The following is a 12,667-nucleotide window of genomic DNA, read 5'->3' on the forward strand; positions in this document are numbered from 1 at the left end:
AATGGAGGCAGAGTTTCATGAGAACAAGTCTTCCATTTGCCTTTCACTTCTTATTTGCTGAAGTTGTAGGGATAGCAGCAATGACCCATCTGTTTTTTTAGGCTGCTGGGCTTCAACTGACAACCCTGACTGAAAATCTAGGGGATTAATATGGATTCAGTACCCCAAAATAGCTGGGGCACTGTTGGAACAAAATTCAGGCTTGTTCCTATAGGACATCATACCCACAACTTGACCCTTGTGCAAAGCCTGTCCATCTGGGCACAGAGCCTGCCTGTGTCTGCAACGGGGGTGGAGGGTGCTTCTAGGAGCCATGAACATTGCCCACTTGAGCAATTCCCAGGTGTTAGGAATGCAGTCAGCTAGCTCTGACCCACACCCTGTCTTGTATCTGTCTTGCCGTGCAGGTGACATCAGTTGCAAGGGGATGACCGAGCGCATTCACAGCATCAACCTTCACAACTTCAGCAATTCCGTGCTCGAGACCCTCAACGAGCAGCGCAACCGTGGCCACTTCTGTGACGTGACGGTGCGCATCCACGGGAGCATGCTGCGCGCGCACCGCTGCGTGCTGGCAGCCGGCAGCCCCTTCTTCCAGGACAAGCTGCTGCTGGGCTACAGCGACATCGAGATCCCGTCCGTGGTGTCGGTGCAGTCGGTGCAAAAGCTCATTGACTTCATGTACAGCGGAGTGCTGCGCGTCTCACAGTCCGAAGCCCTGCAGATCCTCACGGCCGCCAGCATCCTGCAGATCAAAACGGTCATCGATGAGTGCACGCGCATCGTGTCGCAGAACGTGGGCGATGTGTTCCCGGGGATCCAGGACTCGGGCCAGGACACGCCCCGGGGCACACCCGAGTCGGGCACCTCGGGCCAGAGCAGCGACACCGAGTCAGGCTACCTGCAGAGCCACCCGCAGCACAGCGTGGACAGGATCTACTCGGCGCTCTACGCCTGCTCCATGCAGAACGGCAGCGGCGAGCGCTCCTTCTACAGCGGCGCAGTGGTCAGCCACCACGAGACTGCACTCGGCCTGCCCCGCGACCACCACATGGAAGACCCTAGCTGGATCACGCGTATCCACGAGCGCTCGCAGCAGATGGAGCGCTACCTGTCCACCACCCCCGAAACCACGCACTGCCGCAAGCAGCCCCGGCCCGTGCGCATCCAGACCCTGGTGGGCAACATCCACATCAAGCAGGAGATGGAGGACGACTACGACTACTACGGGCAGCAAAGGGTGCAGATCCTGGAGCGCAACGAGTCCGAGGAATGCACGGAAGACACCGACCAGGCTGAGGGCACCGAGAGTGAGCCCAAGGGCGAAAGCTTTGACTCAGGCGTCAGCTCCTCCATAGGCACCGAGCCCGACTCCGTGGAGCAGCAGTTCGGGCCCGCGGCGGCGCGGGACGGTCCAGCCGAACCCGCCCAACCTGAGCAGGCCGCGGAAGCCCCGGCTGAGGGCGCCCCGCAGCCGCACCAGCTGGAGACGGGTGCCTCTTCCCCGGAGAGAAGCAACGAAGTGGAGATGGACAACACGGTGATCACCGTCAGCAACAGCTCCGACAAGAGCGTCCTGCAGCAGCCCTCGGTCAACACGTCCATCGGGCAGCCATTGCCAAGTACCCAGCTCTATTTACGCCAGACAGAAACCCTCACCAGCAACTTGAGGATGCCTCTGACCTTAACCAGCAACACACAGGTCATTGGCACCGCCGGCAACACCTACCTGCCGGCCCTCTTCACTACCCAGCCCGCGGGCAGCGGCCCCAAGCCTTTCCTCTTCAGCCTGCCACAGCCCCTGGCAGGCCAGCAGACCCAGTTTGTGACAGTGTCCCAGCCCGGCCTGTCAACCTTTACTGCACAGCTGCCAGCGCCACAGCCCCTGGCTCCATCCGCCGGCCACAGCACAGCCAGTGGGCAGGGCGAAAAAAAGCCTTATGAGTGCACTCTCTGCAACAAGACTTTCACCGCCAAACAGAACTACGTCAAGCACATGTTCGTACACACAGGTGAGCAGCAGGCCCCCCCCCTGGAGGCCTGGTAGCAGCGGGAGGGTGTGACGGGGCTATGGGAAGGGAGGAGCAGGACAGCAGGTGGGAGGGAAGGTCTGGAGTCCTCTTGCAGATTTTAAGGAGACTCCCATTGTAAGCCATCTTCTAGGAGCCCCAGCTGTGCCCCCGTCACAGGAACCAAACACCCTGCCACCGAAAGACAAAATCACAGAAACCTTTTAGGCAGAAGGGCCAAATGAGAAGAAAGCCTGATGCAGAATTCATAGGCACAACATCCCTTACATACATTGGGCTTTGAAATATATTCATTGATTCTAGGTGTTTAGAACTGGAAAAGTCCTTGAAGCTCATATACTCCAGTCACCTCATTTTACAGACCAAAATCATATAGTCAGACAGGATAAGGGTTTTCAGCTGTAGTACGTTTTATATAAACCATCAGCTTGAAGAGGTCACAGCAAGCCTGATGTGAGCAGAAGCTGCATTTGTGGTCCCTGAAATAAGAAGTGATAGACTTGTTCTGTTTTCTAGTGCTTGTTTTCTATTTTCCACTTCTAGAAACTACAGTCAGTTCCTGGTACTCCTTTTTAAAAGGACAGTAGACTCATTGTGGCACACTTGTAGGAGTATGATTAAGACAGTGAAGGGACCTGAAGCCATGGCATATGAGTCATGGTTGAAGGTGCTAGAGATGTTCAGCAGTGCCTCTGTTTGAATTGAAAGTGCCTACGCAGCACTATCTGCTTGGGAAAATTACTTAACCTTTCTATATGTTAGTTTCCTTCTCATATAATGGGGATATAGTGATACATACATCTTTCTCGTAGTGCTGTTTTGAGGGTTAAATGAATTCATATATATGAAAGTCTCAAAGTAATTCCCAGCACACATTAAGCACTCTATAAATGGTAGCTATTGTTAGCACTATTAGCATTATTTAAATGATTTGGAGGGAAGAGACATCATGCTTGTTCTGCTTGTGTCCAAAAGGTGGAAATGGACCAACGATTGGAAGCTATAAGGAGATTAAATTAAATAAAAGAGAAAGCTTGTTAACAGGCAGAACTGCTCTAAAATGGGTAGACAGTCTCCAAAGGGAATGATTTCCTATAATTAGAGGTGTTTAAGGAGAGAAAGGATGATCATTTTTTAGGGATGTTATAGAGGGGATTTAATCATCCATCAGGTGAGTAGTGGGGCATGATAGAGTTTCATCCTTGAAGTCCATGATGTTAGAGCTAAGATCTTCTGACCACCCAGCCAGTGCCCTTTCCTAATGCCATAATGGGACATACACAAAAGTGAGAACTCCATGGATGCTCCTCCATATAAGAGTCTACTTATGTGGGAGTTCCCATCGTGGCTCAGAGGTAACGAATCTGACTGGTATCCATGAGGATGCGGGTTCAATCCCTGGCCTTGCTCAGTGGGTTAAGGATCTGGTATTGCCATGAGCTGTGGTGTAGGTCGCAGACTCGGCTCGGATCTGGCATTGCTGTGGCCGTGGTGTGGCCAGCAGCTACAGCTCCAGTTCAACCCCTAGTCCGGGAAGTTCCATATGCCACATGTGTGGCCCTAAAAATAAAAAAAATAAAAAAAAGAGGGGGGAATGAGACTACCTATGTGACATGACTTCACATAGGTTCTCTTGTACCTGAAAATACCATGTTTGAAATTCCTATTGTGAGAGTCATTCATCTGGTAAACCTCTAGTTCTAGGTATCCCTTTTGAATGGCAAATGAGTTGTCAGAGGAAAGTTACATACTTAAGTTACAATACATGAAAACAAATTTGTTTCTCAAAGCAACCTTGTATCTTAGATTAGCTAGCAGGAATAGCTAGGGAATAGGACATAAAGCAGATAAATTTAAATCAGGGAATAGAAGGAAAGGACAGCAACTGACACAATAGCATGCAAGTGAACAACTGAAATAGAACATTACTTAAGATGAATTCTTCCTTCTTTACAGTTCAGCTTAAGTCAGGACAATATGTAAATCCATGTATCCACCTTTATGTGAATCAGCTGTTCTTAAAGATGACAGTTTTCATACCTCCAAAATATGTAGTTACTCACTACTGAATTTAGGAAGAAAGTCAGGTAGTAGTGAGTCACCTTGTTTACATGAGGTCTTTGTGAATGCACAGATAACCTGAGATCAATCAAGGACATTTTCCATGTGGTATGGGTATCACGTTATTCAGTAAATTAATCAAATAGCAATATTTTTATTTATGTGGAAACTTTGGTTTACAAAATGTTCTCCCATAGTTTATGTCCTTTCTTCCTCTGAGCAGCTGTCTTATAAACCCATCAAATTAAGTATTCAGAGAATAAAGAGATCATTTGTGGAAGTGAATTCTTAGCCAAAGTTGACCTTGCTGGTCTTAGATCCATAAACATTTCTACTCTCTCTTTCTCTACCTCTCTTCCAGTAGGCCTAGCAGATAGAAAGTTTATACATTCTATTAGATCACATATTTGCAATAAGGCTTTAAATTTGCACCATAAAATTTTAGTGTACTACTGAAAATTGCCTTTTTGGTGTATGAACACATGTATTCACAGATTCACCAAAGGATTCTGTGGTTAACCTAAATAGCTAGATTTACCCATAAGAAAACCAGCAATGAGCTTACAAATGTAGATTCCATAGATATAAAAGCTACAAGGAGAATCATTTTATAAATCTGAGTTATGGTCAAAGGGTAGCCTTCAGGTCTCTAGTAAATCATGAAGGTCCTCAGTAAATTATGAAGGTCTTTGTATTGGTGTGTATAACCTGGCCATATCTGGGAACAATTAATAATGAACATATATCACTCAAGCACCTCCTTAAGAGAAGCAATACTTTTCCCTTCCACTCTGGAATCATTTGGAAATGACAGTTTGGAAGGGCCATCCTCTATCGACTTCAGTCTGAGTGAAGGAATCTATAACCTAAGAAAGTTTAGGAACAATTGGTCTAGATTTTCAAAAGGCAGGACAGCCTGAACATATGGAAGTAATTCAGGACCTGGATTCACTGCAGTCCACATTTCAAAACAAAGTTCTCTCCAATTTCTTGGGAAAACATCAAAAAGTGGGGCCTCCCAACATTGTAGGAGCCAATGGAAATGATAAAAATCCACAGCAGAGAGTCCAAATGCTGGTCTAAAAAGATTCTAGAAAGTACTGGGGATACTTGGAAGAGTAGAGGTGGATTCTGTATTCTTACCTACAGTCTAACCAAAAAGAATCTTAGCAAGAAAGAGTAGCTTGACAGAGCTAAAAAGAGAGAAACTTAGGTTCTCGGCATCACAGCTACTATGCACGGTAACTGGCTTTGAAGTTTAGAAACTCTAAGTTTTAATGTAAATGATACTTGCTTTCAGAACTTCAGAGAATCATTCTGAGATGTGGATTCCAGATAAAATTCTGTGTAACTCTATGTTAATGATCCACATAGTCATTGAAAGGACATGTTTGTGACAAATAAGTAGTTGACCATATTGCTTTTGAAACTAAGCTCTACCTTAGAAAACCAAGGAAGTGCTGGTTATGGAGCATGTTCCGTAGTGACTAGAACACTGAAACACAGAGTAGGGACAGAAGTGAAAGATGACTGTGCTGGAATTAGATTAGGTTCAGTTTTGGTTCCTCTAATTGTGACCTTAAGCAAGTCACTTAATTTCATAACCCTCAATTTCTTTGAGTTTAAAGTAGAAATAATAATTTTCCTGCCTTTTGAGTAGCTGTAAAGGTATTATGCATATGAGAGCTTTTCATGAAAGGTAAAGTACTGTTTCATGTTTTTTTAAAAAATCATCATCATTACTCTAACCCCTTCCTCCTGCTAGATGTTGAATTTCTTTGCTCTATATTCAATCTCTGAGTAATAAGCTCTAGACATGTTTCCTTCCTCAGTGGAAATCAAATGCTGAAGCAATGTGATACCCCCTTGGATTTCCCTTGAACTTCCTCTGTAACATGAACATTTTTCTTACATTCCTTAAGGATTTTTTTTTTTTTCTTTTTCAGGCTGCACCCACAGTATATGGAGGTTCCCAGGCTAGGGGTCAAATTGGAGCTACAGCTGCTGACCTACACCACAGCCACAGCAACCCAGGATCCAAGCCATATCTGCAACCTATACCACAGCTCACAGCAACGCCGGATTCTTAACCCACTGAGCAAGGCCAGGGATCAAACCTGCATCCTCATGGATCTTAGTCGTGTTCGTTAACCACTGAGCCACAAAGGAAACTCCAAGGATTTTTTTTTTTTTTTTCAAGAAAATCCCTCACCAAACCACTCTATCTACTGCCAAACCAACCACAGTAGGACTTCATCTCTTCTGAGGTTCTCAAGTTTGCTGTACTGCAACTTCTTAAGAATTGTGAGGAAGGAGGGAGTTCCTGTCATAGCTCAGCAACTAGTATTCATGAGGATGCAGGTTTGGTCCCTGACCTCGCTCAATGGGTTAAGGAACTGGTGTTGCCATGAGCTGTGGTGTAGGTCGCAGACTCGGCTCGGATCTGGTGTTGCTGTGGCTGTGGTGTAGGCCAGCAGCTACAGCTCTGATTTGACCCCTAGCCTGGGTGCCTCCTAGGAACTTCCTTTAGGGTATATGCGGCCCTAAAAAGAAAAAAAAAAAAAAAAAAAAAAGGCGGGAGGGGGGTGCTTGTGAGGAAGGAAAACAAGAGTTAAGGACACATTTTAAAACAAGAGAATTAGAGAAAAGGCAAAGATAACACAAACCATCATGGCCTGGAACAAAGCAGGATGCCTCTGTGCCCTCTCCCAAGAGAAAAACCAAAAGTCAAGGGAAGGAGATGGAAGCGAAAGACAGAGGGAGGGTAAGCCTAAGTGTGAATGTGGATGTGGAAGGCAAGCAATAGGGAAAACCCAGAGATAACACTGGGGCAGTGCTTCTCAAGGTGGGATTCCCAGAACAGTAGCATGTAAATTCTTGGACCCATCCCAGACCTAAATCTGGTGATGGAACCCAGAAATTTGCATTTTAACAAGCTGTGATTCACACTATGTTGGGAATTACTTCTCTAGATGGCCTTAATGATTAGGAGGAAGATGGCTTTGGGTTGCTTTTGTTATATAACGTCGTTATCCAAAATTCCACTCATAAGAATCTATTGTTTGGGAGAAGTAAACTGGAGTTATGGACAACAGCTTGATTTTTATACTGATAAATTATATTATGGAAGCAAATATTTCTCAAATGCACAGTCTCCATGGCAAATGTTCCCCTTCTGGCACTTTACAGTACTGACTTGTATTATCATATGGGAGCTTCCTTCCCATTAGAATGTAAATCTTGTAGGAGCAGAAACAGTTTCATATATAATTGTATATATGTGATATCTAAAAATATATATATCTTACACTTCAGTATACCCAGCATAATACCTTTCTTACGATAGACAGTCAAGAAATATTTGATCAATGAATGAATTGAATGAATTCTTCTCTAATGATATCTAATTACTTCCAAAAGAAAAAGTGGGCTATTTCCACAGAGTTGTTTATTTATTGTATGGTGTAGCTCCATAGAAATAATGCAAAAATACTTTGCACATTGTATATTAAGTACTTTCTCCAAGGATCTGAATACATTTCAGATACTACATTCTGTTTGTTCTTACCTTGCTCTCTTTAACAAAATTGCAGACATAATAACAGGACTGACCAAGATGGCATTCAGGGTATTTGTTTATCATCAGATACAGGGTTGCCAGATCTAGCAAACAAAAATACAGGGTGGCCACTTAAATTTGAATTTTTAGATAAACAACAATTTTTGTAGTCTAAGTATGTCCCATTCAATATTTGTGATACACATATACTAAAGAAGTATTCAGTGTTTATCAGAAATTTAAATTTAACTGAGTGCCATGTACTTTATCAGGCAGAGCTATTCAGGTGGAACTTTCTTTTAAGACCCAATCTTAATGCAAGCTATTACATTTAGAATGAGTAAGCAGTGAGGTCCTACTGTACAGCCCAGGGAACTATATCCAGTCTCTTAGGATAGAACATGATGGAAGACAGCACGAGAAAAATAATTTGTGTGTGTCCCATTCAATATTTGTGATACACATATATATATACACACACACAGACATACATGACTGGGTCACTGTGCTATGCAGCAGAAATTGGCACAACACTGTAAATCAACTGTACCTGAATAAAAAAATTTAAAAAGAGAAGGAAAAAATAAAAATTCAATAAGTGCTATATAAAAAAGATCCAATCTTAAGACTTTTTGCTTTAAAAATCTATAGATGAATACAGGCTACCATATGTAGTTGCTTAACAAATATTTGTTGAATGAATGAATGAATGTTCAAATATGTGAGCATGCTTTCCAGAAGAACTTAATTCAGGGGACTTATACATAAATGTATTATTTTCTCAGCAAGACTTAAATTTCTTTTTCTTTTTTTCTGCATACAAAGACTATATTGTCTCTGTGTTCCCACTTGTGTTTTCTTCATCAACAAACAGTAGATGTCTGGGTCTCTTCTGAATCATATTATCAACAGCCCATTCAATGGTCACTTATGCCCATTAGTGTCCTCTGCACAGATGATCATTGTGTTTGTTACTTTGAGAAGCTCAGCTATTTCATCCATGAATTTTATATAAATAGATGCAGCAATGAGAGGAACATAACAATGTCATCATAGAGTAATAACAGTGAGATCAAGATTGTAATGTGATAGTCCTCTTACAGAGCTTGGGCTATGAATTGTATCAAGCCAGTGGAGCAATGAACAAGTATAAGATCTGAAGTAAGAAAGCCTTGGTTTTATCACTTTCTGACTGAATGACTTTAGGTGAATTCTGCAATCAATCAGAACCTCAGTTTTTTGCTGTACAAGATACAGATTTTAATAGCGTTTAGTTTACATGGTTGCTCTGAGAATCAAATAACAATGTATGTGAAAGCACCTGTAATACTTTATTTTTATTTTTTAAATTACTCAATGAATTTAGCACATCTGTAGTTGTATAATGATCATCACAATCCAGTTTCACAGGATTTGCATTCCACAACCCAAGCACATCCTGTAATACTTTAAAATAAAAATATGCAGGCCACTTAGGGACATGTATGTTACATATTATAGCAGCAGGATATATTTTGTAGCATAATCTAGAGAGCAGGAAATTGTTAAGCAGAGAAGAAGGAAATAATGGAGTTCAGGTGGTGTCATATTCTTAGCTATTAGTGTTTGGCTGAGAGACCTTCAGGAGGTTACTCTACCTCTCTAATGGAGAGACCATCTTCTGGGGATGCTAACATCTACCCCTTCATAAAGTTGTAAGAAAAGTCAAATAATGTGGATGGAGGCCCTGAGATCTTTGAAATTCTGCTTGACATCAAAGCTTTTTAGTTGCCACTGAAGCCACAGAAGTCCTGTGAATGCAATGTGTCCCCAGTAAGCAACCTCCCCTAGACAGCTTCACAGTCCAAACTGGCACCCAGACCACACCCCTGGAACTGAAGGGAAAGGCTGGCAGGTGGTCCTGTAGGCCCCCCTCCAACTAAACTTCTCTGGTGGAGAGTAAACTCTGCAGCCAGTGAAGGCTCTATATGACTTGCTGCGAGCACCCTCCCTTCTTGTCACTGAATCTTTCCCATTTTCTGTTCTAATCTGATTTTCCCAATTCAGGGGACCTGCAATTTCCAGGACCTCTTCTGCTTTCCTTGCCCCTGTCCCTACTCCCCTCTTCCTTCCCCGCTGTTTGCCCTCTCACCAATCACCCAGTCTTGGTTTTTGGACCCCACACCATACTCACTTGAAGAAGGGGATTGGCTAGAACAGATGATAGAGAAACCAAGGAGATGTGAGTGCCACATAGGGATGATGTTTCAGAAAAGTGTTCTGGTAACAGCGTTCACTGTCCTTCTACAGCCCAGGAGAAGTCTGGTTAGAATAAGGAAGAATTACAGACTAAATGGGTTCCTGCTGAGTTCCCAATACAGAGATCACTGTTCAGAATTGGGATGATTCACCCCGAATTTTGGGCAGACCCTCTGCATCTACTAACTTAACGGTATCATTCTTCCTTCTTTTTTTCCTCACCTGTCAATCATGGTACAGTAAGGGTGAGTCCAGGTCCACAAGAAGGAGTTGAAAAGTGACATTTTAGAGAGCAGGCATCTAAAACTGGAGAAAAATATATGCATTCACTACTTTTCCACCCAAGGAATTATAAAGGACACTACCTTTTCCTCAACTGAAGTCTGGTTTTTCAGCACTCAGATCTCAATTGTTGTCCACTAAGAAATCCTCTGTCTATGCTATTATTTACTGGCATTTTATTCACAGAGCCTCTTCTTTCCATTATCCTATGTGGCTAAGACTAGCCTAGACCCTTAACTCTGAATTGCATAGCTGCAGTATAGTCACTCGCTTTATTGATTATCTGAAACATTTTTTTTTTAATCCTGCTTTGGCTTCCCCATGCCATGCAAGTCATTTTTCAGTTGATTTCATTTATCACCAGTTCTTTCTGCTAAAGGGAACAGTTGGGTTTTTCTCAAAATGATTGCATAGTCTGTGCAAAGTGCTTTATCACTTTAATTTTCAAAATACCTTCATGAGACAGTAAATACAGGTACTTACTGTATTATTTCTCAAGTTACAGATAAGGAAACTGAGGCTTAGAGAGGTGAAGTAACATGCCTGGGTCATTCAGCCAAGGAAATAGAATTCATATCTGACTCCTGCATCTGTATGGATCATTTTAAAGTGCGGGGCTTATATGAACTTCTCCATATGTGCCTAATTCTAGTGTCTGCTTTGTACGCTGTGTCCCTTTCTAAGGAACCAGACTTGCCATTCCTGGCCACAAGCTCAGACCTGGAAAGCCATCCACTTAAACTTTTCATTTCTCCACAAGGAGAGAAACAATCAACAGACCACATCCTTTTCATAAGTGTAATGCCAAAGCCCTTTGGGAATCACTATATGCAGGAACATAATGGGAAAGAAAAATTTTAGCATTTCTAGTGAGTGACAGTGTTTCAAATCCATACATAAAGAAATGAGTTGTTTACACCTGACTAATCTGGAAGCACACCGTTTCGTAAGGCGGTTCCTGGAATGCCCATGCTTCCCCAGCACAACACCTGAATAATTATAGCACACTTTCCTTTATGGAGCTCCCAAGTGCTTTGCAAACATTTTTCCTCATTAACTATCACACCATTTTTCTGTGGCAGGATACGCTGTCCTATTTAAAATGTGGGACTGCTGAGGCACTGAGTAATTTTAGCAAGTTGCCCTCAGGTCCTGTGTTGACAAGACCTGGACCATAGCATAGTCCTCAGGGGTGTGGGCTATGGTGGGCAGAAGGCCACTAAATCTGCAAAGGGACATGGCAAGTTCTTGGCCCAACTCCTCTCTCACAGAAGGGGAAACAAACCCAGGGAGATGAAAATGCTTAGAAAGCCCGGGGTTGCACGGATAATTAACAGCCGAACCAATACTAGGTGCATACAAACAACATACATATATAAGGCTCTGGTGGGGAAGATGACAACTGTGAAGAATCAATTTATAGTCAGATTAGAAGAGTGTGAAAGTAAAAAGCCATCACCACTGACCTTGCCTAGAGGAAAAATACACTCTAAAAAGGTGAAAGATTCAAACAGCAGGAGCATTTTTAACACAAAGTTTCAACTTCTAGCAGCCAGAATACCATCTGGAACTTAAGAAGGCACACTTCCCATTAAAGGTGATAGGTGGACATATTTTAAAAGATAGCTGGCCGGCCTATCATAGGCTCTAGAAAGTGTACTGAAAGCACAAGGATGGCAAAGACCAGCTTGAGTTCCAAGCATGTTTACAGTTGATGGAAATGTTCTAACTAAAAATAACATGCATGACTGTCTCTGTTAGGGAATCTCTTGTTTCAAAAAAAAAAAAAATGTACCTACATAAACACGATGCATAGACTGAACTCTTCATTTAGAAACTAGGCTTCCCTAAATTCCCTCATTCTAGCCTAAAAGTGAAACTCCTCTCTTCTAACCCTGGGATATTATGGCTCATGCTATTTCATCAGTGAGAATGAAGGGAAAGAGACTCGAAGACAGCAGAGGGGAGAGGGAGCTAGGCCAAAACATTTGTGAATAACTAAAGGAAAAAGTTCAAAGATAAATGAAATTGGTTCCAAAATATATAAATTCCTGAACCAAACAGCCATTTCTTAAGATTGTGTGCTTCAAACCGTATCTTTTTATGTTTATAAACACAATGAAAAAGCCTTCTGATGAGATCAGGTTTCATAAAACAGATCATGAACATAAAGCACCAACCCTCAGCCTGACACACAGTAAGCATGCAATACGTGGTGATGTTTTTTCATCACCATTATCACCGTGACACATCCAGCCTCTTCTGTTTCATGATGGAAAAAGTGGAACACAGTCCAGGCACATATTGTAAATGGAAGCTGACTCAAATTCAAGAACTAGATGTCCGACCCTAATGCATTGTCCAGATGTTGAAACATTACCCCAGAGAGTTTCCAACACTTTGGGCTTCAGACTGGGTTGGGGAAGAGTACATGGACAGCTCTCTTCTCTGAGCTGGGTGCCTCCACTGGACAGTCAGCAGTGAGGAGGGAAAGATG

General features: G+C 43.0%; 1 protein-coding gene across 49 annotated transcripts in view; it reads left to right on the forward strand.

Annotated features, from left to right (window-relative positions):
- Positions 1-12,667, forward strand: part of ZBTB20 (zinc finger and BTB domain containing 20) — an 812,500-nt gene that overhangs the window by 773,750 nt on the left and 26,083 nt on the right. For all 49 annotated transcript variants that reach the window (XM_021071270.1, XM_021071266.1, XM_021071296.1 and 46 more), the window contains one exon: positions 408-2,012. In XM_021071270.1, the coding sequence (XP_020926929.1) occupies positions 408-2,012 (1,605 nt within the window). The remainder of the gene's footprint in view (positions 1-407; positions 2,013-12,667) is intronic.

This window comes from Sus scrofa, chromosome 13, assembly GCF_000003025.6.
Source record: "Sus scrofa isolate TJ Tabasco breed Duroc chromosome 13, Sscrofa11.1, whole genome shotgun sequence".
Taxonomy (NCBI): domain Eukaryota; kingdom Metazoa; phylum Chordata; class Mammalia; order Artiodactyla; family Suidae; genus Sus; species Sus scrofa.